This window comes from Temnothorax nylanderi, unplaced genomic scaffold (genome assembly GCF_030848795.1).
Source record: "Temnothorax nylanderi isolate EJ_2023f unplaced genomic scaffold, tnyl_v1.0 TNYL_tig0174_pilon, whole genome shotgun sequence".
NCBI lineage: Eukaryota > Metazoa > Arthropoda > Insecta > Hymenoptera > Formicidae > Temnothorax > Temnothorax nylanderi.
Window position 1 is genome coordinate 280,361 of NW_027249236.1, and position 25,542 is coordinate 305,902.

The following is a 25,542-nucleotide window of genomic DNA, read 5'->3' on the forward strand; positions in this document are numbered from 1 at the left end:
CCACCCGCGCGCCCATCGTCCGTCCGCCAGTCCGCCGTCGCCGTCTCCGGCGTCTCCGCGGGACCGGCGCCGCGGCGGGACGGTGTGTTACCCACCGTCGCGCTGCCGTCGCCGCCGAAGCCTTCGGCCGCTTCCTGGTTTCGGTGAACGATAAAAGCTCGCGTGGAATCGCGAGGCGACACGCGGCCGGCGGCGCCGACGGATTTAGGATTGGCCCGTCATCGGGTTTCGCTCGCGGAGTTGATTGACGTGTTATTCCTCGAACTCGATCGCGGTCATCGCCGCGAATTACCGTTCGATGATCAGCGCGAAAGTATACTCGACCTCGACGGATTGATGCTTGAGCGGGATAAAGAGCCGGGGGGTTCGATTTTTATAATATATTACAGAAGTAACGCTCGCGTAAATATGTAGTATTAAACATTCTTTTTACGGAAATACCATTTATGTTCCAATGCACAATTATTTTATACATATTTTTGATTCGATATATTAAAACAATTTTGTACAACAGATTTATTTCAATATATAACAGTTTTTCATCCTGGCGACATTGAACAATTCCGTATTGGACAAACCGATATAATCTTACGAAACACGGCGATGTTCTTACATTTTTATCCACACGGCGAGTCGCGCGACTTTGCCGATTGTGCCTGGTTGTCAAAAGTCACGTGGCGTCATTGGAGCCGCAATGGCGCCGTGCAGGCAGTGAGGCGACGTTGGCGATTTAACAATGCGACCGAGAACAGGAGCAAGCCCAGGCCCAGGAGAGACGAACGAGCACGGTGACGGAGTCACCGCGAGATTTGTCGACGTCACAGAGATCAGCGGATTAAATTCAAATGACTTCGATCTCAATTCGGCCAGATTGAGGGTTCATAACCGCAACCTCTGTTTGTGCGGTTGCACGGTTGAAGTAATGGCAAAATGACAAGCACAGCTGACGAGAATGCCGCGAAGAGAGCGCGTACCAAGAGGAAACGGCGCGACGATTGTCCGCTCGGAACAAGAGCCAAGGTGTAACGATTAAGCCGCTCTCAATAGATCCATAGAAAAGCGCGATTAGTATTTTATTTATTTTTATATTTTATATAATTCAAAAATACACATTGAGATTCAAACGTTACGTATATTTTTGAAATGAGAGTAATTAATTTGGACGACCAAATCTATTGAGATTTTGAGAGCATCTACTGCAAATTTTGTCAATAGATTGCCAGCAGAAATAATACAGAATCTGCTAGGTAGCAGAATATAATGACAGATTGACTGTAGAAATTGGACAGAATCTGCCGTTTTGTAACCATTTTTAATGTTTACGAAATGACATGATTCTGTTCGGTCTCTGCCGACAATCTGCTGTCAGATTATATTGGCAGACTAGAAGATACTACGTTTACGCGAGCGTTACTTCTGTAGTAACTTACGATATATCACTCGTTTACGCGGAGTAAATTATCGCAAGTTACTACAAAATCCCGTTTACGCGAAGAAATTATCATAAGTTACTACAGAAGTAACGCTCGCGTAAACGTAGTATCTGTCGGCAAAACCCAAGTTTAATGCAAACATATGATGATATGTACTGGATCAGTTGTAATATTTGAGTTAAATCTGCTGCCAACTGTTGTCATGTGGGCAATTTGCTTATTAGATAAGTATGAGAAAAGTGCAAATTTGACGATAAAGGCATCAATGCATCAAAATTTTATTTTTGTATTAATATTTGTTATTATCATGACCATAAAATGCATATTCTTCGTGAATCTCTGAATAATAGAATTTATACAATCAAAGAATTATTACAAATTTTTTAGCAGTTTTTTAAACGACGATAATTGTATGCCGTTTATATATACTTAAATTATTAAATTATTAAGTCTGAAGATTCAACGTAGATTACTCAATACAGTAATAATACAGGGCAACGTGATGGCACAGGGATTATGGATTATGTAATTGTCGTGTTAAGACACAAATTCCCGAAATAAATGCAGTCACGAGGCTGTAATATTGGTCGGTCGCGACGAGCTTCATTATCGTTTGACGGGCGTCGTGGTACGAAGTTAATCCCTGATTTATTTACGCGCGTTATAATTTCCGACGCGCGACTTGAGACGTTACTTAGTGTTTTATCGAGTCTTTATTATTAATATATATATATATATATATGATTAAAAACGAATTAGCATGTTACAAGTGAAATGTCATGAGCTTTACATCATTATATCTTGTATAATATATATTAAATATTATAATAAATAAAAAACTGTATAATAATTTATGTTAATAACCCGTAAAATACGGATCATTAATAATTATATAATACTAAACATATCAGTTTAAAAAGAATACGTTTATTAATAATATCTTTTTATCTAAGATGCATAAAGTAACGTCGGAGATATACACGGAAAACGATCGTATCTCTGAGAAGCTTGGCAGTGGCAGTAAGTCGTGTTTAGCGAATAATATTTTGGACTTGCAGGTAACAAATTAATGCATATCTTAACGTACAGCAATTGGTTTCAGATGCGGTAACTAAATTCGCTTTTAAATGTCCGTCTTATATGATCGAGGCAGAATTCACAGCCGGGACGCTAAATTATGACAGTGACGATGACCTAGATGTAGATAGAGACAGAGAAGGAGTAATTCTAATAGGTACAGAATTAATTATCATGTATACTTGTATATACATATATTCAGTGAATTGCATTTACAGAGCATAGCGTATCTACAGAGCTCAGTTTGGTCGGATTGCAAGTGTGGAGAGCCTCTCTCTTGTTAGCCGACTACATCCTGTCGCATCCAGACTCGTTTAGAAGTCAAATAATTCTAGAATTAGGATCTGGAGTCGGTCTGACCAGCATCGTGGCGAGTTACCTAGCTAAAGAAGTCATTTGCACCGGTAATGCAAATACTCAAAGCCCCCCTCCCCCCCGTTAAGAACTTTAATCTTATTTATCCGAATATTCCAGACATCAACGTGGGTGGTATATTGAATCTGATACAACTGAATTTTCTGAGGAATCATACATACGTTAGATCGAATTATCGCATCGAGGAAGTAAATTTTTTAAACTTACAATGGTCGAAAAAGTTGGAGGAGAGATTGCAAAGCGCAAATGTTGTATTGGCTGCGGACGGTAAACTTAGTAATTCTATATTTTAACAAGTGTAAAATAGATATGAGAAACGATCGTATTATTGTTATTCTTTTTGGATTCGTAGTGATCTACGATGACAAAATCACAGACGGATTTGTCCGCACATTGATGAAACTTCTACACACGAAGAAGAAAAAAACAATTTACGTCGCTCTTGAGAAAAGATATGTCTTTACTGTCGCCGACTTGGACACCACTGCCCCGATGTACGAAGAATTTTTACGTTGCGTAGAAAAGTACAAAATGAATTGGTCTGTGGATCATATAAATATAGATTTTCCACGCTACTTCAAATATGATAGAGTGAAACATTTGGTTTTAATGAAGATACAAAACAATGCAAGATCTGTTGCATATGCATAGCAAATAGTTTTTTAATTAGATATGCGAATAATACATTACGATAACACGTAACATATTATCGTAATTATAAAATATTTCTTAATATTACAAAGAGAAAGAGAGCTTAAAGTTGCCACATTAAGAAATTAAGATCTCTGTAGACGAAATATACTGACGAAATATAGTATTATAATTACTGTAAGTTATAAAAAAAATAAGTTATTTAAAACAAGATTATATTGTGGACATTTATATTTGTCGATACATAAAACAATCAAGTAGTCAAAATTTAGCACAATTTCAAAACAGGATTCAGCTTAAGCTACAAAATCTAAAAATCTATTCCTTTTAATCCTTCGAATTCACGTAACGAATAACAAACGATAATTTAAGGATTAATTAAAAGGAAAAGCGAAGATACTCGGATTGTGATAAAAATGACAATTATATAATACATATTTCTCACGTCCACATATTTATTTCGTACTTTATAATTTCCTATTTACAACCTACCATGAATAATATTATTGGACAGTGAATTAGAAGTCGCTCGAAGAGAACGATAATTCCGTTGAACTTAAAGCTCCGGCGGCACATCCTAAGATTAAAAAATTTCATTAGACTACCTATAGTATAAAGAAGACATTATATATAAAGGAATGTAAGCGCTTCTTCGAACGACCACGGCAGTATAAGTTGTATATGTTACACGCAAATTCATAACATTTCTAATATGATATACTAGAGAGGTCTGAATTGCTCGCGAAAGGACGACGATCGCCAAAGAATGAGACGAGTGTGTTGCGAATGATTAATCTCATTAATTCAAATCGAGTATAATAATTCTGCGATTTTTAGAAATAACAACGAATGATAATATTCGATATTTCTTAAATATCGTCGATCGTCGTTCTGCGAATTCAGGCCTGCGCTTGGTTTGGTAAAAGGCACTTTCACTCTACCGATCCGTCTCGATGTAGAAAATGTAAAGTATAATTTACAGCCTCACAGGTTTTCTTATACTTTTTTTTATGTGTGTGTATATATCTGTTTGTATATATACATATAGATATAAAATTGTTATATATAATATACATAATTATTATATACATAAAATATATAATAATTTTATATATATATATGCACACGCTTGAAATCTCAGAAATTGTAACCGCAACATTTTTTACTCAGCCTATTTCCGAAAATGATTAAATTCAGGGCGATAAAAAGTTCATAAAGTTCGGCTACGATTAATCCGCTTATAAAGTGCGCGCTTTCCTATATAAAAGAATAATCTATCGGATGTAAAAAGACGTCTCGTGATCGCGAGTTGCCTCGCATGCAGAACGTAGAACTAGAAATTCTTTTTCATCGTGCCGAAATTACCTCCAAAAATTAATTTTCAAATTCTGAGATCGTCAGTTCTCCGCTTTTGTTACAATACAAAATTGCGCATGATGAAATTTTGCGTTACTTCTGGAATAGCTGCTTCGCTATGAGTTTCACAGATCAGTTGTGCAGATATACCAGAATTTACCGGAAATGTTACGTAAATAAAAGCATTAAAAAAATGAAATAATAAAAAAACGCCACTGACTAGAAAAAAAAAGAAATGAAGAATAAGTATGATAAAATTCGCATGTTTAGCAAGCATCGTGCTTTATTGTTCGCAATCGGAATCATCGACACAGAGGCGAGCAGAATAAACTCGTTCGCCAGACATCTTCCCTATTATCTCTCTTCTCGATTCATAATAATCATTCACATAAGCTTTAAATTAAATCTCAAATATCGATTTAACAGCTAAAACAATAATTATCCGGTTTACTCAATAATGTCAATTGCATAATTGTCTATATTACTTGCAACAAATACTGTACAAAAAAGAAGATGCAATTTGCATTAAAAACGCGCGAAATCGATCTTACTACTATTGATGAGTAGCTACTGGAAGCTACCTCCGTTCGGGGACGGCTTCTGGCTAGCGGATGCGGCGACGTTATTGTTGTTCGTCGCCATGCTCGCGTCCAGGACCAGTTTTCACCGGTACTCGATGATACTCGCGCTCTCGCCGGCTTGCATTGACAACCGGTGCAACGGGTTTGCGTCGCGCTGCTACTTTTCGTCACTTGCACTACAGAGTTTGTACTTTTGCGGATAGATCGTTCGACCGCCTGCTCAAACGGCGTGCTTGTACCTTCTGATTGAATACACCGTTGGGCATAATCTTGCTTGCGATGCTCCGCGTCGGAGAAGATTATATCGCCGAAGAACGATGGAAGGGCGGGATTCGCCCCGACAACGGAATTTTGCATCGAACTATTGTGAATGACAGTCTTACTCCTCGACGACGGTGGCAACGGCACACGTCATGTTATGTTGGCTTCTGTGCTTACGTACTGATGTTATGCATATTGTTGTGCATCTTGGCATTCTGCGAGTTGGGCGAGGCCAACGGCATGGAGGCGGTTGTCGTCTTTCGCCTGGCGTTCGACGACGAGCTCGAGGAACCGTCGTTGTTGAAGTTGATCTTAACACCGCCCGTCACACCACCTTTGGATGTGTCGTACATTAAATGTGCATGCGCACCTGTAGCCTTCCAATGCTCCACTTGAGACTCGTGTGATTTCTGCAGCACTTTACGCACATCCCCATCCTCGCCGCCCTCCTTCATGATTTCTTGCAGCTTCTGTATGGTCTGGTACAGTATCACCGGACTGATTAGTCCAAAATCAAACAGACTGCACATGTGCAATACGAAGTTGCGATAGAGGTTCTTCATAAGCAACTCCTTCCCCTTATTCTCTAAGAACATTTGGCAAGCTAGTGGTATCTGGCAGTCTCCCACGTATCCATGCTTCATCACATGCAGGTTCCACATTTTCATCAGCTCCTTCTCGCCCTCGTTCACATCCGTAAAGTCGTCGATCATCATCATTGTCTTTGTTTGCAGCCACTTAGGGTCGTTCTCACCCTCGGAATCGATATCCATTTCTTTGGGGTATATAGGCAGGCAAGTTACAGTGTGATGATACAGTCTAAAGGATGTATACATGTTTATAATGTAAATACAAAAGATTATTTATACTATAACTATCGTAATTGTTCATGCCACAACGCTTACCTGTTGTGGCCGGTGATATAAGGCCTCTGACTTTCAAACTCATTCTCGTCAAGTTCAAGAAACTCGGACAGGCTTGGCTTCGTTCTCTTCGGACGGCACACCAGGATATTCGTCACGCTCGTACGTCTGGTTGGTCCTGTTCTTGAAAAAGGTATACTAGACGGTTGTGAAATTAATTCGTGAGGACTACCTGCATACGAACCATCATAGCATTCGTTTATTGCTACGTCAATTCGGGCACCTTGTGGAATTGGCTGCAAAAAAGAAGCATTCACAATCAATTAATGTCACAGCATGGAGAATAGATCTCTTAATTTATTTTATCCAATCAAATTAATTGCTTATTTCTCTCCAAATGTATGATTATCATATATCAATGGCATCAATGGAAAATATTGTAGTTGCAAAATCTTTCAGGAACATTATATCTATGAGGTTTTGTGAAAAACATAGAATCCAGGTACATATCGGTGAAAATTTTGTTGATTGCTTAGAAGTTATAATTATTACCGCCTAAGAAGTACTTACTGAAATAGTCGCTGATAAAATAACGTTTAAAAAATGATAATTTCCTGGAAATATCAAAAATGTGCAATATTTTTTATTGATGCCGATATATGTAAATCGTATATGTGTAAATGTTCAAATTGTACTTGTTACATATAAATAATGTAAATGTAAAGTGTGCTTACCACGTATGTGAATGTGAATCGCGAATGACACAGCTTCAAATGCTTTAGAAGCGAGTACAGTTTGCCGCAGTCCAACGAGCACCAGGGGCAGTGTAGATCTTCGCAGGCCTCTGTCTGCTGCCGGCTGTTATTGTTGTACAAAAATTGATAGACTATCTGCTGAGTTCCATTAGCGTCCACCTTCTCGTTGGAGATGCTAATTCTCGACGAGGGCGTTAGCGGACTAGGCGTTGGCAGTGTTGCGTTATTATTATTATTTGTGCTATTGTTATTGTGATTTACGGAAGATGAACGTTCGAAACCAGCTGAAAAGATAACGGTAAACGTTTAAAGCGACGTTTCCGTGTGATGTGGTGCATATATCGGAGAACTGACCGTTGGCCGATCGATTCTCTTTATTGTCGCCGCTCGGTATCGGAGGTATCGGCATCGGTCTATCCACCAGACCGTTGCTCGGTTCCATCGTCCAACTGAGCCGGAATTTTAACGTCGGTCCTTGCCTGAACATGTCGAACGGTTCGCAGTCTTTGATGTCGGCCACAGTTTCCCAAGAACTATGTTTCTTAGGACTGGATCTAACATTGGTCTGTACTTCCTGCAAACCTAACTCATACTCGCCGTCCGTCAACAGGCATCGATTGTGCTTGTCATACACAGTAAGCTCCGAGCCATACTGTTTCACTTCTTCGCCATTGACCTTTATCGCACCCAAGGACGATTTACGACGCTTTTGAGCTGGTTCTGCAAAAAGACACCGTTTGTAATATATCCTAATATATTAACTGTTGCCCTTACCTTCTAAATCACAGTTAGTTATAAGGCAGCCATTGTTAGACATGCAGTAAACCCTGAGCAAAAGCATATAAGTCTTCGCTATATGACCGTTATTTAAGCTGAAGGATTCATTGGGTATGGAAATCGTGGATGCCTTCGATGGAGGCTGACTCTCGGAAGGATTGATTGGGACCTCACTCGTACCGACTGAAACCTAAACAAATGCCATATCTTAATCGAGAATCAATTCGATGGAAAACTTAACTTAACTAAATCAGTCTTTTTTATTTAAAAAATTTTAAATTTAACAGGTACCAAACTTACTTGCATGATAGGCGAGCTAACGTCTTTTCTTTTCTTATGGCAGATTTTCAGCAACAATGTTTCCACTTTGACAGGCTCCTGCGATACTTCAACTACAATTATACATTACAACTTCAAGAAGTACATCATCGTTACACATGAGACGTCTCACCAAGTATCATCAAAATATTTTCAGATATATGTAGGAAAAAAGGTTGCGTAATCGAGACGTACCTCTTTTATCGTAAAATCCTAAAAACGTAAGAGTCATGTATCCGCGAACACCGAAATTCTGTTCCTGCTTTTTCACTAATTTATCCAGAATTGTTTCGGCCTTAAATCCTCGCCGTGACTTGTGACTTCTGGACATACGTTGCCGCATATACGTTAAATTTCTATATAGAAATATTGGCTAAAAAGAAATATGAAATTTCAATATACATCCATCGATCAAGGAAAATTAGCTTGTGATTTTTAAATAATTTGAATATTTATAACTTATATTAAACTTATATTTTATACCTACCATACCATAAAAATTTTACATATAGAGACATATGCAGACATTTTAAAAAGCATATGAAAATATAAACCACGATCAAGGCAATATCTCAACTTCTCAACTGACAATGAGTCAAAGGAACATATCTTAACTTACCTTCATCAAATGCTTGTATCGTTACGACTATTTACTTTCGTATATCTCGTTACGTTAAAAACTATTGATACACCATATTTTCGAAATTATACATTCGCGTAGAACAAAAACGAACAAAATATAATTAACGCTTTGAGGGCAACGCAAGTTAAAATTACAAGCAAATCAAGGACACAAAGAAGATATCGTCTACTCACTGAAATTTGGTTTCTTGTGCGGAGGAACCGGTAAATCTGCGTTGGTTCTGAAAAAATAAGATATTTAAAGTTACAGACCGAACGTTAAGACATTAGAATAAATTAAAATCTAGTTATACAACATATAAAATTACGCACTACTATGAAAATTTATGTACTGTTACGACAAAATGCATTCCAATTTCCAATGTGAATATTGTTTTCTCTTCATAGTTTTTCTCCGCCAATTTTCATGCCAATTTGCAGTATTGTTACATGTATATGAATGCGTTAAACGCATTATTCGTAATTAATTTATTTTCTTTAATTTATTATAAAATTTTGGATTAGTCTGGATTTTGACAAAGTGTACAAAACAAACGAGAAAAAATATAAGTTTATATCACATATATACCTACATAATGATAACTATATAACTTTGCAAAAATTAAGCTTGTAACTTGGCGATTTTACATTTGCTCTCGTCAGAAATAAAACTTTATTCACGTCCATATTATTAGTACGGGATAGAATCCCCAGATGGCCGCGAGACGATCCACTTTCTCGAATTTAAAAACCGTCTCGTCGGATTTAAAGGTAGCCCGAAACAAGTCGAGATACGATCCTTCAATCAGGTATCAAATGGGAGGTGATGAACGGGTTTGACTCAAAATTATTTGAGACGCCTGCAACCCTAGTTGTTACGACGCTAGCAGGTTAAACCCCTCTGATCCCATAATTTTTTTTTTCATCCTCATAAAAATAACGTCTCGGAGTTTCTCACGGGTACTCGCAAAAGCAGAGTACACATTTCATGTTCATCATCTTAAAACATTTAAACGCATAGCGTAGACATGACAACGTAACAAATAAACGCGCATTTCCATATCTTTGCTCAATTCTCGTCTCTCTGCAATACGATTTGATCGCAATGAAATACTTCATTCGCGTCGATTTGTAAAGCCTTCTCCGATTTTTTTGTGAATCGCGTAAAAAAAAAAAGGTTTTAGCCTCCTTTTTCCTCGCATATATTTCCCGCGAGGGAGGGGGTGTATGTAGCGTACGATTGTGAGGAATTCCTTCTTCCTCGAGAGGAAGAAACAAGAAACGCCCGCGCGACGGGGCCGACGAGAAGAGAAGACTCGGCAGCTCGGCACAGGCGAGCGCGATGACAGGTGTCCGCGCGTTTCGGAAGCGGCGGAGGACGCGGAGGGCGCGGAGAGCGAACCGACGCGCGCCACGGCGGGCGCCCCAGTTGACTCGGCGCGGATAGGGTTAGGTCCGGTCGCGACGGCCAGCGACGGCGGCGGCGAGATAACGGCGGGGCCCCCCCGACGTTCGCGGGGGCGTCGCGCGCCCTCCGCGGGCAGGGTGAGGAGGAGGGAGGGGAGGGGAAGGGGGGGGGGGAGGTATCGACGCGGGGGTGACCGGAGACGAGGTTGCGGACCGCTTATCGCGACACGGGGTGACGCGCGGCCGCCGATAGGCGGCAAGGAGGTGTAAAGGCCGCGGCGGCGGCGGCGATGTTTTTTTCGCTTACTTTCGAAGGCCTGCAGAAAGAGCTCGTGGTCGGCCTGGATCTGATCCATACGAGGTCCCTTCTGCCCGTCGAGATCCTTCTCCCGCTTCTTCGGCGGCATTTTCGCGCGGTCCTCCGTGCACGACGAGCTTCCCCCCTGCGGTAACTCCAACTTTTCTCTCTTTCGGCCGCGCGAAAAGTTGCGACGCGACAACGACAACACCCGCCCCGCGCGAAAACTGCGGCGGTCCGGCGGCGGCCCCACGGCGACTGACGCGACCCCTCGCGGCGCGCGCGCCATATATCCCCATCCCGTCGGCGCGCATCGTCGTGAACGCGGCGGCGCTGAGACGGCGGACCATCCGCGGAGACGATACGCGACCTCTGGCAGGAATCGCGAATCGCCAAGAAGGTTTTTTCGAAGAATATTATTTCTCTGATTTTTTTATACAAATTAATTGAAACATATATTTCATAAATATTTAAAATTCTGAATAATAATGAGGAAATCCGCGCAATTTATTAGAAATTTCATACAGATACTGAAATATTTCGAAAATTCTTATCCATCAGTTATTTCTGAAAGTATTTTATCTGAGAAATTGACATATTTTTTCAGAATTTTTCATAAATTTAAAATATGAGAAATTCTTAGAAAATTTTTGACAAAATATAAGAAATTTTTTCAACAGAGGAGCAATTTATTCTGCCACTTCTTGTGATTTTTTTCAGCACGTGGCGACGATCCGATCATCTCCCGCAAAGCGCGTCCACTGAATTTGTCCAAACAGCTGACAACTTCATGGTTCATGACGAAGTGACACTTATCGCGCGGGGAGAGGCCAATCAACTTCACGAAAAAGCCTGATTGGCTGATCACGTTGATTTTTGCCGCGCGGCAAGCGTTTCCGTCCGTTCTGTCTGCGCGAGCCAATTGGCCTTCTCCTTCGTGCCAAGGACTGCCAGGATCGAGCCAAGATGGCCGCGATAATCGCGTAAACGCGGAGAGGATCAAACGTCCTTCGTTTGATCGTCCTGAGGGCAAAATTGTACGACATATATTTTGGACCGGTGCGAGTCCGGCGCGGCAACGAAAGTTCCTCGAATCTCGGAGGGTGATCGCGAGCGCGTGTCGTGAGTCAGAATGACCGAGGAAGCGCAGCAGCAGTCCGAGGGTGCTGGGACTGCTGGGCAGACCGACAGCTGTTCCGTGCAGAACGACACGCAGACCACTTCGTCGGATGTCGGAAAGGCCAAAGATAACAAGAAAGAAAAATGTCGTCCCATAACAAAGGTTCGCCCGGACCCGATAACGGATGCGAATTTCTCTCGCCGCGACAGGGCAGTTTTTTATGGCTTCCCCCGACGTTTTCTAACGACAGTACGAGACGCGACATAGGTTATGTCAAATAACTCGGCTGATAGAACCGGCCGGATTTTAAATCTAAGTAAAATTTTGAAGCGTAAAATGATCTCAGGCTTGAACAGAGATATCAGTTGTACGAGCTCAATGAACATTCTTTAAACAACGCTCGAACTCCCTCAACATTAGTACATTCCATGCTATATGTATCTCTTTCACCGGTATTCCACGCTGAACTTTCCATATAGGTTGTTTAATATTTTGAGTATATAAGCAGACATATTATATTTCATAAAATATTTCATTTATTGATTGGTATGTTACATATACAATTAACAGACCTAGAATGATCATACATCAGGTACCATCTGTAGTATGTATGACCTAAATGGACAGTTGTGTGACTTAAAACATTAAAAGAATCAAGTCAAAGACTCAATAGGTCATTATTGTTAGACTATGATATATAGAGAAAGATTCAGAATAAAAGTTTAATGATAAATGGACGTAATAGGCCTATGTGACGAGTTGTTGAAGATGCTTCAGTCTTCGCTAACTGGAGAGGCATAAAAAAAATACTGATAAGTAGCTTGTGTGAAAAGTAATTCTTTAATCCAGGAGTAACCACTTTTTTCTCGCTGCATCTCAGCAGCGAGAAAGTGAAGCTCAGTCACAGTAGTTTTCTTTAGTGCTGGTCTACAACCTTGCTTTAAAGGGTATTTAAGCTCTAAGAAATTTAGCTCCGTAAGAAATTGACCAATCACAATCGAGTATTCTCCTCACATTCCATTGTGATTGGTCCATTTCTTACGGCTTAGAACTTAAATACTCTTTAAAGCAAGATTGTAGACCAGCACTTATGGATTGTAAATCCATACCTATTTTCTTTTATTTCTCCTTACTTTTTTAAGGCAATACTGGGTAAATTTATATACATGGGCTCAAGATATCTCATGTACTAATAAGTTGTAAAACAGTCAATAATATACAATATATAGTTAATAATAATGACTTTTAATTGGAGTAAAAAATATTCCAGATAATTGTTTACGCAATAAAAGACTTAGATGACTATTCTCAGATTAAACATACTATTACATTATTCATATATGAATGACCTTCAACTTTATGAAAACCTCACGGGAAACCAAATATGTTTTTCTTTGTAATTTATTTTTTTGCCATGAAACATCAGGGAGAAATGGGGTTTTTTAAATGAAATTTTGATGTTGCTCGTATTGAATGATGGGATACTTTCATAAACAGTGTCATTCATATATGAACAATGCATATGACATGGTAATTGATATATTAATGTTGAGATCAATTGTCTTAGAAAATACAAACTTAAGGTGTTTATACATTTTTACCTGAAGTTATATCTTTTAAACTAATATTTTTTGCGAAGTGTATACGAAATAATGTTATGTTGTTAACTGGGATTAGGTGGTGATCAGAAGGTTGCCCCCAACAATGACTCAGGATCAATTCTTAGAGCAAGTTTCACCACTGCCGGAACATGACTATATGTACTTCGTAAAGGCTGACATGTCCCTTGGCCAGTTTGCGTTTTGTCGCGCCTATATTAATTTCATGGAGCAACAAGACATCTTCATTTTTCGGGAGAAGTTTGATAACTACGTCTTCGTAGATTCTAAAGGTGTGGAATATCCCGCAGTAGTGGAGTTTGCACCCTTTCAAAGATTACCAAAGAAACGAGTGGGCAAGAAAAAGGATCTCAAATGCGGCACCATCGAGAGCGACCCGTATTACATAAGCTTCTTAGAAAATTTAAAAAATCAGGACATTGATTCAAGTGTAGCCCAATCGAAAACCGAGTATTCTTACCAACCACCAGACAGTGAGTGCTTTTCGTTTTGTGTATATTCAAGTAAAGAGATGTATACATATTATATATGCGTATACATGTATGCGTATAAAGGAAAACTTTTAAAATTATAATGATTGTACTGTACAGATACAGTGAAGAAGATCACGACAACTCCACTGCTCGAGTATTTGAAGCTTCGTAAGCAAGAGAAACAACGTCTTCGGGACGAAAAACGTGAAGATAGGCGACGGAGGGATATAGAAAGACGGAGGACTAAAGACGATCCTGTTATTTCTAAGGTAGAGTAATCGAATCGATACGTCAACTGGCAACAAATACAGTACGGAATATTATGGGATAATAACCATTTTGCTTTGTAATTATTTCTTATCCAATATTCGGTCAAGACAGTTTCGTGCTGCGTATATGTCATTCTTTACTGTATTTGCTGATACCAAATATTGATTTTCATCTGCAGCATATATATAATGCGGAAGACGAACAATCACCCAATTTTCCCACATCTCGCCACCCCACAAATGTCAAATTTGAAGACGCGTTCTTTCAATGCTTTGTCGAAAACGGAAGTACATATAAATACGGAGAGAGAGAAGAGGTTTTTCTCAATAGATTTTTATACAGACGGGTGCAAGGGAAATTTTATAAGACTCACGAAAGGTTTTACGAGCACGTTAAAAAGACAAAACCGATTAGAAGCATTGATGTCAAGAAACGATATTTAACTGGCAGTAATCAAGTTAACTGCAAAACTTATTTCTGTTTCTACAAAGGCGATCATGTAAGAAAGTTTTTCATTAGCAAAAGAAAGAACTCATATTTTTCTCCGTTGAAATCTTTAATGCGCCAGAATATATTTGAGATTCTTTTCGTTTACGCTAGTAGCCGCGAATTTCTTCCTGACTTTGACCTGCAAAAAGCTGTGGTACAATGTTTACGCCGAAAGAATCGTATGTTACGTCAATGCGGCGTGTAGACAGAATCAGCTCAGGATTTAACTTTGTGAATTGATCCACTGCTGTATCGTGAGACAGACGGAAAAATTGATGCTGACGAGCTGGTTTGGTGGTGGCTCTCGGGAGAGGAGTGTTTATCGCATATTTATCGCAATTAATTTTATATTTATGGTTTTCTTGAAACTTTATGTAATTCCATACATCCATATATAGGATACTTTGTAACTGTTTTAATCTGTACCCAATTTTTGAAGAGAATTTAAAAAAAAAAGATCTGATTTATATATTTGATAGTGTGCTCATATTTCGTTGTAAGACAAGCGTTATGAAGAAGTAAATAACATGCGCAAAACGGCATAGAGTCTGTGAGACGATAAAAGGCAATAAACTACATTGGAACAGTGATCGACATCAGATAAATATTTCGGCCTGATTTTCATGTCGCCGACCATTATCCCTTCACGTTTTGACAAGTTTGTCCAATGGTCTGTTGCCGCAGGCGGCAAAAAAGGAATAATGGGCATCAACACAAAAATCAGGCCAAATGTTTATCTGATACTGACCATATTAAATTAATAGCATAGATATTCTAAAATAGATGCACAGTGTTTAATTTTTTATAGGTTTTAAGGAATCCAGATTTGGATAAAGAATCGAGCAAAGACGATAAAGAGAACAAAGAGGAGAGGGATAAACTTTCGCCGAAGGAGCTGAAAAATAGAACTAAAAGAGACGAGAAAATAAGAGAGAAATCAATGCGAGATCGAGAAATTAAACCTATCATTAAAGGGTATAGAGAGCGAGTTGACGATAGGAATAAGGAAAGAGAGATCAAGCAACGGCGATACGATGAGAAAAAGCCTTACGGAAGACGCGACGAAAGAGAGGAGAGAAGGATCGATCTCCGAGACGACAGAAGGTATGAGATGAAGGAAGAGTTTAGGGAGCCCAGAGACAGAAAGGTAGAGGAAAGACGCGGAAAAAGTTATGAAAAAATGAGACAAGAGAAGAAAAAGTTGGCAGAAACGAAAAAACAGATTGCCGACGCCAACGGGGACGACAACACAAATTCAAAGAAAGCGAAGGAGGAACATGATATCGTACAGGAGAAGGAAACTGGAAACGGCAAAGAGTCGGTATACAATGGAGACGATTTAAGGCATGCTAAAGACAATGAATGTGAGCCACATAATACTGCCGAGGATAGGATAACAATGGATGCGGTACAGAATTACCAGGATAGTGTGGAAGAAGGAACCGGTTCAGTCAATGCAGGTGAAAAAGGTTTATTCGTATAATTATCATACAAGAGCATTTACTTCTTCCCTCATTTTTTTTAGCGTTATTGATTCCAACATCTTCAGGAACTTAATAATGTCCTTTTATATAAAACTAGATAGAAGCTACTCCCGTCGTAAAATAAGTACACATTTTGACGAATGTTTATCTAGTTAGCAACGCAACAGAATCGATTTTGTAAATCCGCTAAATAAACGAGGGAGGATATCTGTGTACGAATATTTTTGTGACAAATGTAACATGATGTAACGAACACATTTGCACAGATGTCAACGATGAGGACGATTCCGAAGATAAGGAATCAAAAGTTGTAAAGAGGCGTAATTCTCTCGAAAGTAGCGGCGAAGGCGGTGCAGGCGATGGCAATTGCTTACGGCGTCACAAATCGTTAGATGGAGGAGGCCAAAGTAACCTCCAGAAGAATGATAACGAGGAAAAAGAAAAAGATAAGAAAGATCCACGATTGGAGCGTAGGATACGAAATAAGGTGAGAGCTTCTTCGATGACATTATAGCCCGAATTAAGCCTCTCCAATGTAAAACTGCAGTCCCATGGACTTTGATTTTCTCATTAATTTCGTTACAATCACAATTTTTACGGGCAAGTGTTGTAAGTCTCTTGTCCACCTCTGGAGAAAGGCTGTTTGAAAGTTTCTCCAAGGAAATAATCGCAATATTGCAATTTGTTTATTCGCAGTAATTTTGAAATGAAATACATATTTTGGGTTTGTTTTTATCGCGGTAGAATATTTTTTCATTCAAAAATTTTAATGCTATACATATATGCAAGATGAATTCCCTAAATTAAACCCTAGGATCTTTTGCTCAACAAGCAATTATTTTAGTACTGATTTGATCAGTATCTCAAGATGAGAGCTATGTATTGTGTAATTTGTGGATACATCAGGTAAAAATTGCATCATTCAATAGTATGTCTCTGCATGTAAAAAAAAAAGCGTCAAGGGTTTATGATAAATATGCAAAGTAAACATACTTTCTCAAACGTGGAATGTATCCCTTCTTTCAATTACTTTTTTAATTCTCTAAGATCCGCGAATCTATATTTTTTTCCGTGATATATTATTCATAAAACCTATACTTGGTTTCGATGCTTGTACATAAGATTTATATTTTCTCTATCAATCTCATTAACACACTAATTTGAGTGAAAATATTGATTGACTATACAATCGATTGTAGGATCGTCCAGCGATGGAGATTTACCGACCTGGCATGGGCAAGTTTAGCAAGCAACGACTGGAACGCGAAAAATCCAACGACGAACGGGCATCCCTGTCGCAGAGCCCCACGCCAAATCCCAGCGTCTCTTCCGCGACCGGCAAGTCTGGAAAAGTTAGCGCGGAAGTACGCTCAATGACGTTCAAACGTAGCATCACTCGTGATGTAGCATAACAGATTCTCATTTCCAATTCTTATCATTCGGACATACTCCACCAGACTCGCGAAAGACGCTTTGACTTCTGCGCACGGCAGAATTTTCATCGCCATGTATAATATAATTTTCCTCGTACTGTATAAAACATACCGCCATCTTTGACATGTGTTAAAATGATAATTCTATAAGCATATGTTAGATAAACATTTCACGCACAGTCTGATTATATCATACATTTCGCGGGTTTCTTTTCTTTTTTTTTTTAGATGCAATTTTATTACTGTAATAATAAAGAATTAATAAATACAATATGGTTTTTTGTATTAAAATATATTTAGAACAACTATGGGAATATCGATTTTAATGATTAGGTGAGTTTTTTTGAACAATTTTCCAAAGATTATTGAAATCTTTTATCGTATAAAGCAAAAACAGTGAACTACAGGATAAGGATATGTAGTAGGGACAATTCTTCGTTTTCGACTCAGCTGCGCAAATTTGCTTGCGCATCTCAAGCGACCATGTTCTTTGGATGGAGTCACTCAGCTACAGTATGCTACATAGGCCGCTTTCTGGCATTACTGGACCTTATAGATACATTTCTAGCATTGAGGAGTCATAACGGTAAGCGTTCATTACAATTAATTCTAACAAAAGTAGATATATACCTATTAGCACAATTTTAATGTTATTTGATCAAAAATTAGTCACCGGAAATAAAACATTTACATATTACCCTTTGAATGTGTAGATAAGAACATGTGTGGAATGCAAGCATAATAGTTTTACAATTATCAAAGATACCTCTCCCAAAATTGTCATATTAACATTAAAACGTCTCAAAACAGTATATCATTCTTGAGCCACAATACATTTGCAATAAAAAAAGAAATGTTTTAAAATTTCAATTTTTATTGGATTTGTTTGCGCAATTAAATGTAAGAAATGTTTAATACCCCTTACACAATAGCAATTAAGTTAACGTATTGCCCGTATCTGTACTAAAACTATTATTATTTATCTACATTAATTGTAAATTTGTTAAATAAAAATTTGTACAATTAATTTTTCTAACCAACTAAATACGAAAAAGTCGTGGGACAATAAACGAGCAAATTAGGTAATTACAAATTATGCAAATTAAACAAAATGTGATTTATATCGGACTGTCTAACTTCCGACAGTTAGATATATAGTTAAATCACATTTTATTTAATTTGTAATTTTATTTTGCTAGTTTATCATCCCACCGACCTTTCCGGCTGTTTTGCAAACACGAGCCTGACCTTAGTTTATTGTTTTTCTCAAGTTTTGAATAAAATTGAATTTTCACATTACATTTTGTTTACATTTCTTAGTCTTCGAGCAAAGATACGTTCCTGAAAATACCAGAAATCTATTTGGAAAAGTGCTATGGAATTTATAAAATTCCTACTAAGTGGCCATCTAATACTCATCTTTGTTACGGCTTTTTCTCCCGATGGAAATCCAAACATCGAGTTCGGCATATTGTTCGATACCGCGGTACCCGAACTCACAGCTGATTTCCGTTTGCCTGCTCATATAGTACCGAGACATTATAATATTGAATTAGACATCGACATGTATACTTTTCACGGCACATGCAATATCAGCCTCGACACAACAACAATCAACACTCACAACCTTCCGTCAAACATAAGTTTACACTCAGTAAATTTGATAATAACTAATGCCACGTTGATTAAAGGTGTTGGTGCAAATGCATTGAAGTATAACTTACATGATATTATATATGTTACCAAGCAGGAAATTGCCATTCTTGATTTCAAGCATAAGTTATCACCTATATATAATTATACTCTGAATATCGTATTTTCGGGTATCGTGGCTGAATCGGGAGGCTTATTCAGAACTTCAATAACTTCATACGTAAACAGGGATGGACATAAAGAGTGAGTATAAAAACATTTTCTTTCTCTATAAACACTATTAATAAGATTTAAATTAAAAGTTTGTTAGCTATACCGAGAACTTGCACATTATATGCGATATTTTAATCATTTAAATAGAAAGTTTTGAAATAAATTTATAGAATTTTAGAGGGATCTAGAATATGTTAATATCATTTTATTTTAAAGAATGTGCGTTTATATAGGCCGGTATTTATAGTCAAATCTTATTTCAAGACCGTCTGAAGTAATATCCAGGTAATATCTTAAGATGCTAATACGGTTCTGTGATTGGTTATAATGACACTTTAAGATTGTACTTAAGACGGTCTTAAATATAAGAACCGACTATGAATAACGGCCTTAGAGAAGATTAATATTTTGCAAGGGGTGGTAAAAACTGAGTTGACTATAATTTTAATTCGAGGCCAATAAGAGCCCATCTAATATTTCAGAAACATTTCAGAAACATTAGAATTTTGCAGAAATGTTTCTGAAATATTACGAAATATTACATGCCGAGTGGGAGCCTAGTGCTCGAATATATGTGCCGTAAAAAGACGATCTTTTTCCCCTTTTTCCTTTCAATTTTGTTTACTGTACGTACTCATTGCAGATGTAAAAAAAAATGATCAACTCCCTACTGGTTTCGATTTTTACTAATTGTAAGACCATCTTTAAATGATAGTTCTATATGCAGTATATATAAATTTTGTATTACACGTTAAAATATCGCGCATGAAACGAAAAGAATGCAACTATTAAAAAAAGTAAATGAGTAAACAATTTTCCTTATTAAATAGTCAAGAAAGTTTAGAAAAAGTTTGTGATTTCTCTGCAAAGTACATAATCCTTTCGGCGGTTTAAGAGTGAGCTTAACTGCTCATGTTACAACACTTAATCCATTAAGGTGTTTGTAGAATTAATATAAATTTATACAAAACAAATCTTAAGCGTATTTGCAATAATACAAAAGTATGTAAGATTTGCAGTAAGATCTGCAATGTCAACGTTGCATTATATTTGAATTATAAAAATGTTTTAAAATTTCTGCTTATATTTATTTTAATAGCACTTTTTTTATTTCTATTTGCACAGCTTTTATAGCACAAAATTTCTAGCACTTTTTCGTTACCTGTCTTATATTCTCTTCCATTTCTTCTTTTTCAAACATATCTTTCTTTATTTTTATATTTTATTGTTGCCATGTCAAGTGATGTCTTAGTGTATTTCTGTAGTGATAATTTATTTTGTTGTGTTCTGATGTCGGTTTTTTAGCATTTTTTCATATTTCTAACTCAAATAAACCAGATTTTCTTTACAATTTTTACTATTTCTTCTTATTTTTTCTATGTTTGATAGTTTTTTCTTATCTCTTTTATTAACATTTGACATATAAGATTTCATTGATTTTTTTTTCTCTTTCTATTTTTTACTTTACACTAAATGTTTTTTTAATTAGTTTTTGTTTTATCTTATAAAGATAACTTATAAAAATAAAGGAATGTTGTATGTGTTTAATGTTTAATTGGAAATGAGGTAATAGATTATTAGAAATGCTGTATGTTACATTTTTAGTAATTACTTGAGCTAAAATTTCGAACAAGAAGGTACATGATGTGTGCCATTGAATCTATATATCTTTACATCTTTATTGTTCCTCAACTTTTCTGAACTTTTTCATCTTTATTTAAGATATAATATAATAACTCTAAATAAACCACAAACTAATCACCTCATTTTCAATTAATTTTTCTTTACTGCATGCATGAGATACATATCTTTTTTCATCTCTTCTATCATTTAATCATGTTCTTACACAAATTTATATTAATCATTCACGTATCTACTTACTTCTCACGTTTGTAAACGAATACACATATTATTTATTAGAAGAATTTATCTTTTAATAAATCAATTAAGTTATATCTCAAATTAATATATCTCTTTTATTTATATTATTATATACAAAAATCATATAAATTGATACAGACATGCAAACATACAGCACGTATAAATTAAGTAGTAGTTTTATTTTTCTTGATGTGATCTGCTATAATTTATATATAGTACGTATACAATGTTACACTAATCAGTTTTATTTGCAAATTTCTGTTAGCTCAGCTTCTCCGAACGATTTCTGGTCTGCCATGCAAGCTGCGCATAATGAAGCAGTAATTACAGGACAATTTAACATAACAGAAATGATGGAGCCTTGGATAAAGCAAAATCATTATCCTGTTCTAAATGTAATGCAATATTCTGAATACTATACCACAGTTAACGTTTCGATACACAATACACCAGAGGCTCGGTGGATTCCTGTGACATATACTACACAGTCGGATATCAATTTTAATGCTTTAGTTGGTGTTTTGTTACAACCACCAGTTTCGTATGTGGATTTTGGATTTAATGCAAGTTATTCAGAAGATGATTGGATAATATTTAACATTCAACAGCTTGGTAAATATTAAGCAATTGCATTTTATTATACTTCTGTGTCTGCTCTATATGATAAGATTTAGTAAAACTGTAAAAAAGGGATCAATCACTTTAATCTTAACATACGGTTGTATGTCAGAATCAAGGTCGTTGGAATTGCACAATTTTCTATAAGTTCTTTTATTTTATTCTAAATGTGTTACTCCTTATATTTTATATTTATATTTTAGTTACATTATATTACGTTAAAATTTGTTCACGCAAACACCTGATGTTGATTTTTATTTATTAATAATTTATAATATTTAACACATATTTTTGTCAGCTGTGCAATAATCAAATTATTAGTCATTAATTCAATTTTCACAGTAATACGTATAATATATAGAAATAAAGATCAATTTTGCAAAAATTTTCATGTTATCCTATTATAAATGCGTTGTCGAGTAAATCTCTCCAGGATACTTGACTTAATGTTATGTTTCATAAGTGCACAGATAATTAATTCGAATTTTTTATTTACAACACAAGCAGATTTAAACATTCTTTTTATCTGATTCAAAAGTAAAAAGATAATGTTTGGAAATATTTTTCATCAAATGCGATATCAAAATGATTTACTGGCAGATAACGTTTTGTTTATCATATTACAGGATATTATCGTGTCAACTATGATGACAAGAGTTGGACAAGAATTGCACGCTTTCTCAGCTCTGAGAACTATGCGGAAATTCATGTTCTCAATCGTGCTCAAATCATCGACGACGCGTTTTACTTTATGATGTCGGGCAAACTTAATTCTTCCATATTCTGGGAACTCACGAGCTATTTATCGCAAGAGACAGACTATGTAGCATGGTATCCCATGCTTAAAGTTATTGAACGCATGTCATATATCTATCCATTTCGCGAAAGTCAGCAAGTCAAGATAAAAGTAAGTTTTGTTAAAAAACCTATGTGCAATTGGTACGGTTAGAACATCGATTTTGTATTAAGAACTAATAGGTAATTTGTCAAAAATTAATACATGACGTGCGAGACCCTACCGCATCCCTTGATCGATTATATGTATACAATGTGTGTGCGTCTGCCATAATATTAAAATATATGCAATGATTAAAAAATGAATAAAGAAATATCAGTATCTTGTATTGTTTAAAATTTTAATTAAACGTATATTTCCCATGCTACATATTTGAAAATTGACTAACGATAAAATTATATTGTTTTACAACATTTAGGAAATAGTACTTAGCCGATTGGTTCTTCCACTTCTTCGTAAAATAGGATACAAAGAGTGTCATCCCGACGAGAATAACGAGGAGTGTCCTAAGGACGAGAATCACCTTCTTAAAAGTTTGAGACAAGAAGCCGCAAAATGGGCGTGTGTTTTTGGCGATGTTGACTGCAGGAGAGAAGCTAACGCTAAATTGAGATCGCATCTATTAAATCTTGCGTAATTTTTCGTATAACATTGTTTTATAGTTATACTTTTATTGTATTTCCAATTGCTTCATAAATTATTTTTTCTATCGCGATTATAAGAATACGAGTTCAATTTTTACGATCATTCTTTTTAGAATCGACTATTCTTTGCCGTGGTGGAGAAAGTGGACATTTTGCCATGGTTTGTCGACAGCGGATAATGTTACCATTTATATAGTATATAATATCTACTTAAATCAAAGTGATACCAAAATATTAGAATTTTTGACTTGCTCCGATAACTATCGTCAAGTCATATTAATGTTAATGGAAGGAATGAAATCAACACCTCGTATGGGGGGTTCTACTCGAGTAAAAGAACAAAATAAGATTATACCGAGAGACTATATTAATATGTTTCATTATATTGTTGAAAGATATGCAAATAACGAATCAGCACTTAATTACATATTATCCAATTGGGTCGAAATCAAGCCCGAGTAATAACATTCTCTTTTATAAATATATTCTACTTGAAATTATGATAGTTTATATATGCCAACTATATATTATGTCTGTTTTGTTTTTATAGAAAAATTAGTACAACTGCAGCATTAATTGACATTATAAATCATGTGTATTCTCCGAATCATCTTGATAAGGTAAATTTCATTTTACTCATTTTCTAACAATAAGTCAAACGCTTCTTATATTTTGCTTATTATCTTTTTATTAATCGGACTTCATATCTCAGATTATACCACAAGTATTTCATAGATTATAAATATTTTGATTAAAATGTTGAAGTAATATCTGTTTTAGATAAAAAAATTTGTGGAGAATATGCAGAGACAAATACTAACTGATGCTGTTTTCTGGAGAACTGATGAGTTCTCTGGCACAGACGTAACTGGTTTGGCATTTACCAGACAAGAGGTTTGTATACAAATCCAAAAATATGATCTTACTTACAATTAAAATACTTATCCGAGCATCAATATTATTTTAAGTTTACAATTAGCTGTGCACAACAAGTATACTTCATGTGTTTAATATTCAATATGTAATATATATTCTTTCACATTTTTTATGCAACATATTATAATATCTTACTTCAAAATTAATTATTGTATAAGATTTACAGTGTGTACATAATGTTGAAATTGTTTTGCAGAGATACGAAATGATTAAAAATAACTACGTCAGTGTATTAATGTCGAATATTAAAAGCAAGATAGACTTACGCTCATCTCAAATCAAAAGACATATTCTCTCGTATTCATGTACGTTTAACTTTATAACAGGAGACGATAAATGCAAGCATACTTAGTTGTAAAATAAACTTAATTATAAAATAAATATATTAATTGCTATAAACCTGATGTTTTATGATAATTGCGTAATTAAGTTTAATACATTTAATAGTTATCAGTCATTTTACTCATTTTTATGTACAGGATGTTTCTGATCCAAGCTTATAGACTATTGATCTTAAGGATAGAAAAAGTTTATACGGACATGTGTCCAAAAAAATGTACTCAAGTTATTACAGACTTTTTCTAAAATATTAAAAATAAATTTTCAAAAATTTATTTGTTATTAAAATAGCCAATGTAAATTTCAAGTAAACATTTATACTAAATCAAAAGTGTGATGACTTCCTCATGCAATAGTATATCTTTCTCGCAGCATTTTATTACAAACTATCTAACACTCTCGAAATTTTTGAAATGCAAGTTGTTTATTCAGACATGTTTGCATGAATCTTTTTTATCCAATAGTAAAAATAGGCTCTCAAAGTCTGGTCAGATTTTTCAGAAATAGCTTTAACAAATTAGTAACTTTATTTATATTTAGTACTATATATATATATATATATATATATATATATATATCTATAATAAGACATTTTATTAATAAGAAAGATTATTACTTTTTATTTATTAAATCCTCAAACTCCGTACTGATATTTGATCTTCAAAAAAAATTTTTCTACTTCGAAAATTCGATAAAAAAGTTTTATTTGTCAATTGTTATTTGACCTGAGTTTTCTATAACAATTAAAATATTTAAACTTGGAAAAACCACGCCAGTATACTAAGATCAAAATTTAAATAT

The 25,542-nt window shown here is 36.0% G+C and overlaps 4 protein-coding genes and 1 long non-coding RNA gene across 10 annotated transcripts; 4 read left to right on the top strand and 1 right to left on the bottom strand.

The window, feature by feature from the left end:
* Positions 1–44: 44 nt before the first annotated feature.
* LOC139778167 (methyltransferase-like protein 22) lies at positions 45–3,990 on the top strand. Of its 3 annotated transcripts, none has more exons than XM_071716016.1 (7): positions 45–402; positions 536–1,020; positions 2,387–2,453; positions 2,536–2,667; positions 2,729–2,914; positions 2,985–3,152; positions 3,238–3,990. In XM_071716016.1, exons 2-7 carry the CDS (start codon positions 931–933, stop codon positions 3,534–3,536), a joined length of 942 nt encoding a protein of 313 aa, XP_071572117.1. In that variant the 5' UTR covers positions 45–402; positions 536–930; the 3' UTR covers positions 3,537–3,990. The 3 variants fall into 3 exon arrangements, with proteins under 3 accessions (XP_071572117.1, XP_071572119.1, XP_071572116.1); XM_071716018.1 differs by having other exon boundaries at positions 45–364; positions 515–1,020; XM_071716015.1 differs by having other exon boundaries at positions 45–1,020.
* Su(z)12 (Polycomb protein Su(z)12) lies at positions 3,972–11,047 on the bottom strand. Of its 2 annotated transcripts, XM_071716007.1 has the most exons (10): positions 10,783–11,047; positions 9,264–9,310; positions 8,643–8,820; positions 8,430–8,521; positions 8,127–8,319; positions 7,707–8,072; positions 7,332–7,636; positions 6,842–6,893; positions 6,640–6,775; positions 3,972–6,553 (listed from the first exon to the last, which is right to left on the bottom strand). In XM_071716007.1, exons 1-10 carry the CDS (start codon positions 10,880–10,882, stop codon positions 5,908–5,910), a joined length of 2,115 nt encoding a protein of 704 aa, XP_071572108.1. In that variant the 5' UTR covers positions 10,883–11,047; the 3' UTR covers positions 3,972–5,907. The 2 variants fall into 2 exon arrangements, with proteins under 2 accessions (XP_071572108.1, XP_071572107.1); XM_071716006.1 differs by having other exon boundaries at positions 6,640–6,893.
* A 669-nt stretch (positions 11,048–11,716) lies between these two features.
* On the top strand, positions 11,717–17,932 carry Upf3 (UPF3 regulator of nonsense mediated mRNA decay). 3 transcript variants are annotated; one of them, XM_071716009.1, is made up of 6 exons: positions 11,717–12,055; positions 13,571–13,985; positions 14,103–14,254; positions 15,553–16,213; positions 16,495–16,715; positions 17,428–17,932. In XM_071716009.1, the coding sequence occupies exons 1-6, from the start codon at positions 11,906–11,908 to the stop codon at positions 17,638–17,640; spliced, it is 1,812 nt and encodes a 603-aa protein (XP_071572110.1). In that variant the 5' UTR covers positions 11,717–11,905; the 3' UTR covers positions 17,641–17,932. The 3 variants fall into 3 exon arrangements, with proteins under 3 accessions (XP_071572110.1, XP_071572111.1, XP_071572112.1); XM_071716010.1 differs by having other exon boundaries at positions 11,718–12,055; positions 15,553–16,204; XM_071716011.1 differs by having other exon boundaries at positions 11,718–12,055; positions 13,776–13,985.
* Positions 14,262–15,215, top strand: LOC139778169 (uncharacterized). Its single transcript, XR_011719497.1, has 2 exons — positions 14,262–14,754; positions 14,856–15,215. It is a non-coding gene; the product is annotated as an uncharacterized lncRNA (long non-coding RNA).
* Positions 17,933–20,703: 2,771 nt separating the features above from the next.
* Positions 20,704–24,801, top strand: LOC139778162 (aminopeptidase N-like). Its single transcript, XM_071716005.1, has 7 exons — positions 20,704–22,020; positions 22,653–22,933; positions 23,241–23,455; positions 23,580–23,924; positions 24,017–24,086; positions 24,247–24,360; positions 24,599–24,801. Exons 1-7 carry the CDS (start codon positions 21,549–21,551, stop codon positions 24,752–24,754), a joined length of 1,653 nt encoding a protein of 550 aa, XP_071572106.1. The 5' UTR covers positions 20,704–21,548; the 3' UTR covers positions 24,755–24,801.
* The last annotated feature ends 741 nt before the right edge of the window (positions 24,802–25,542 follow it).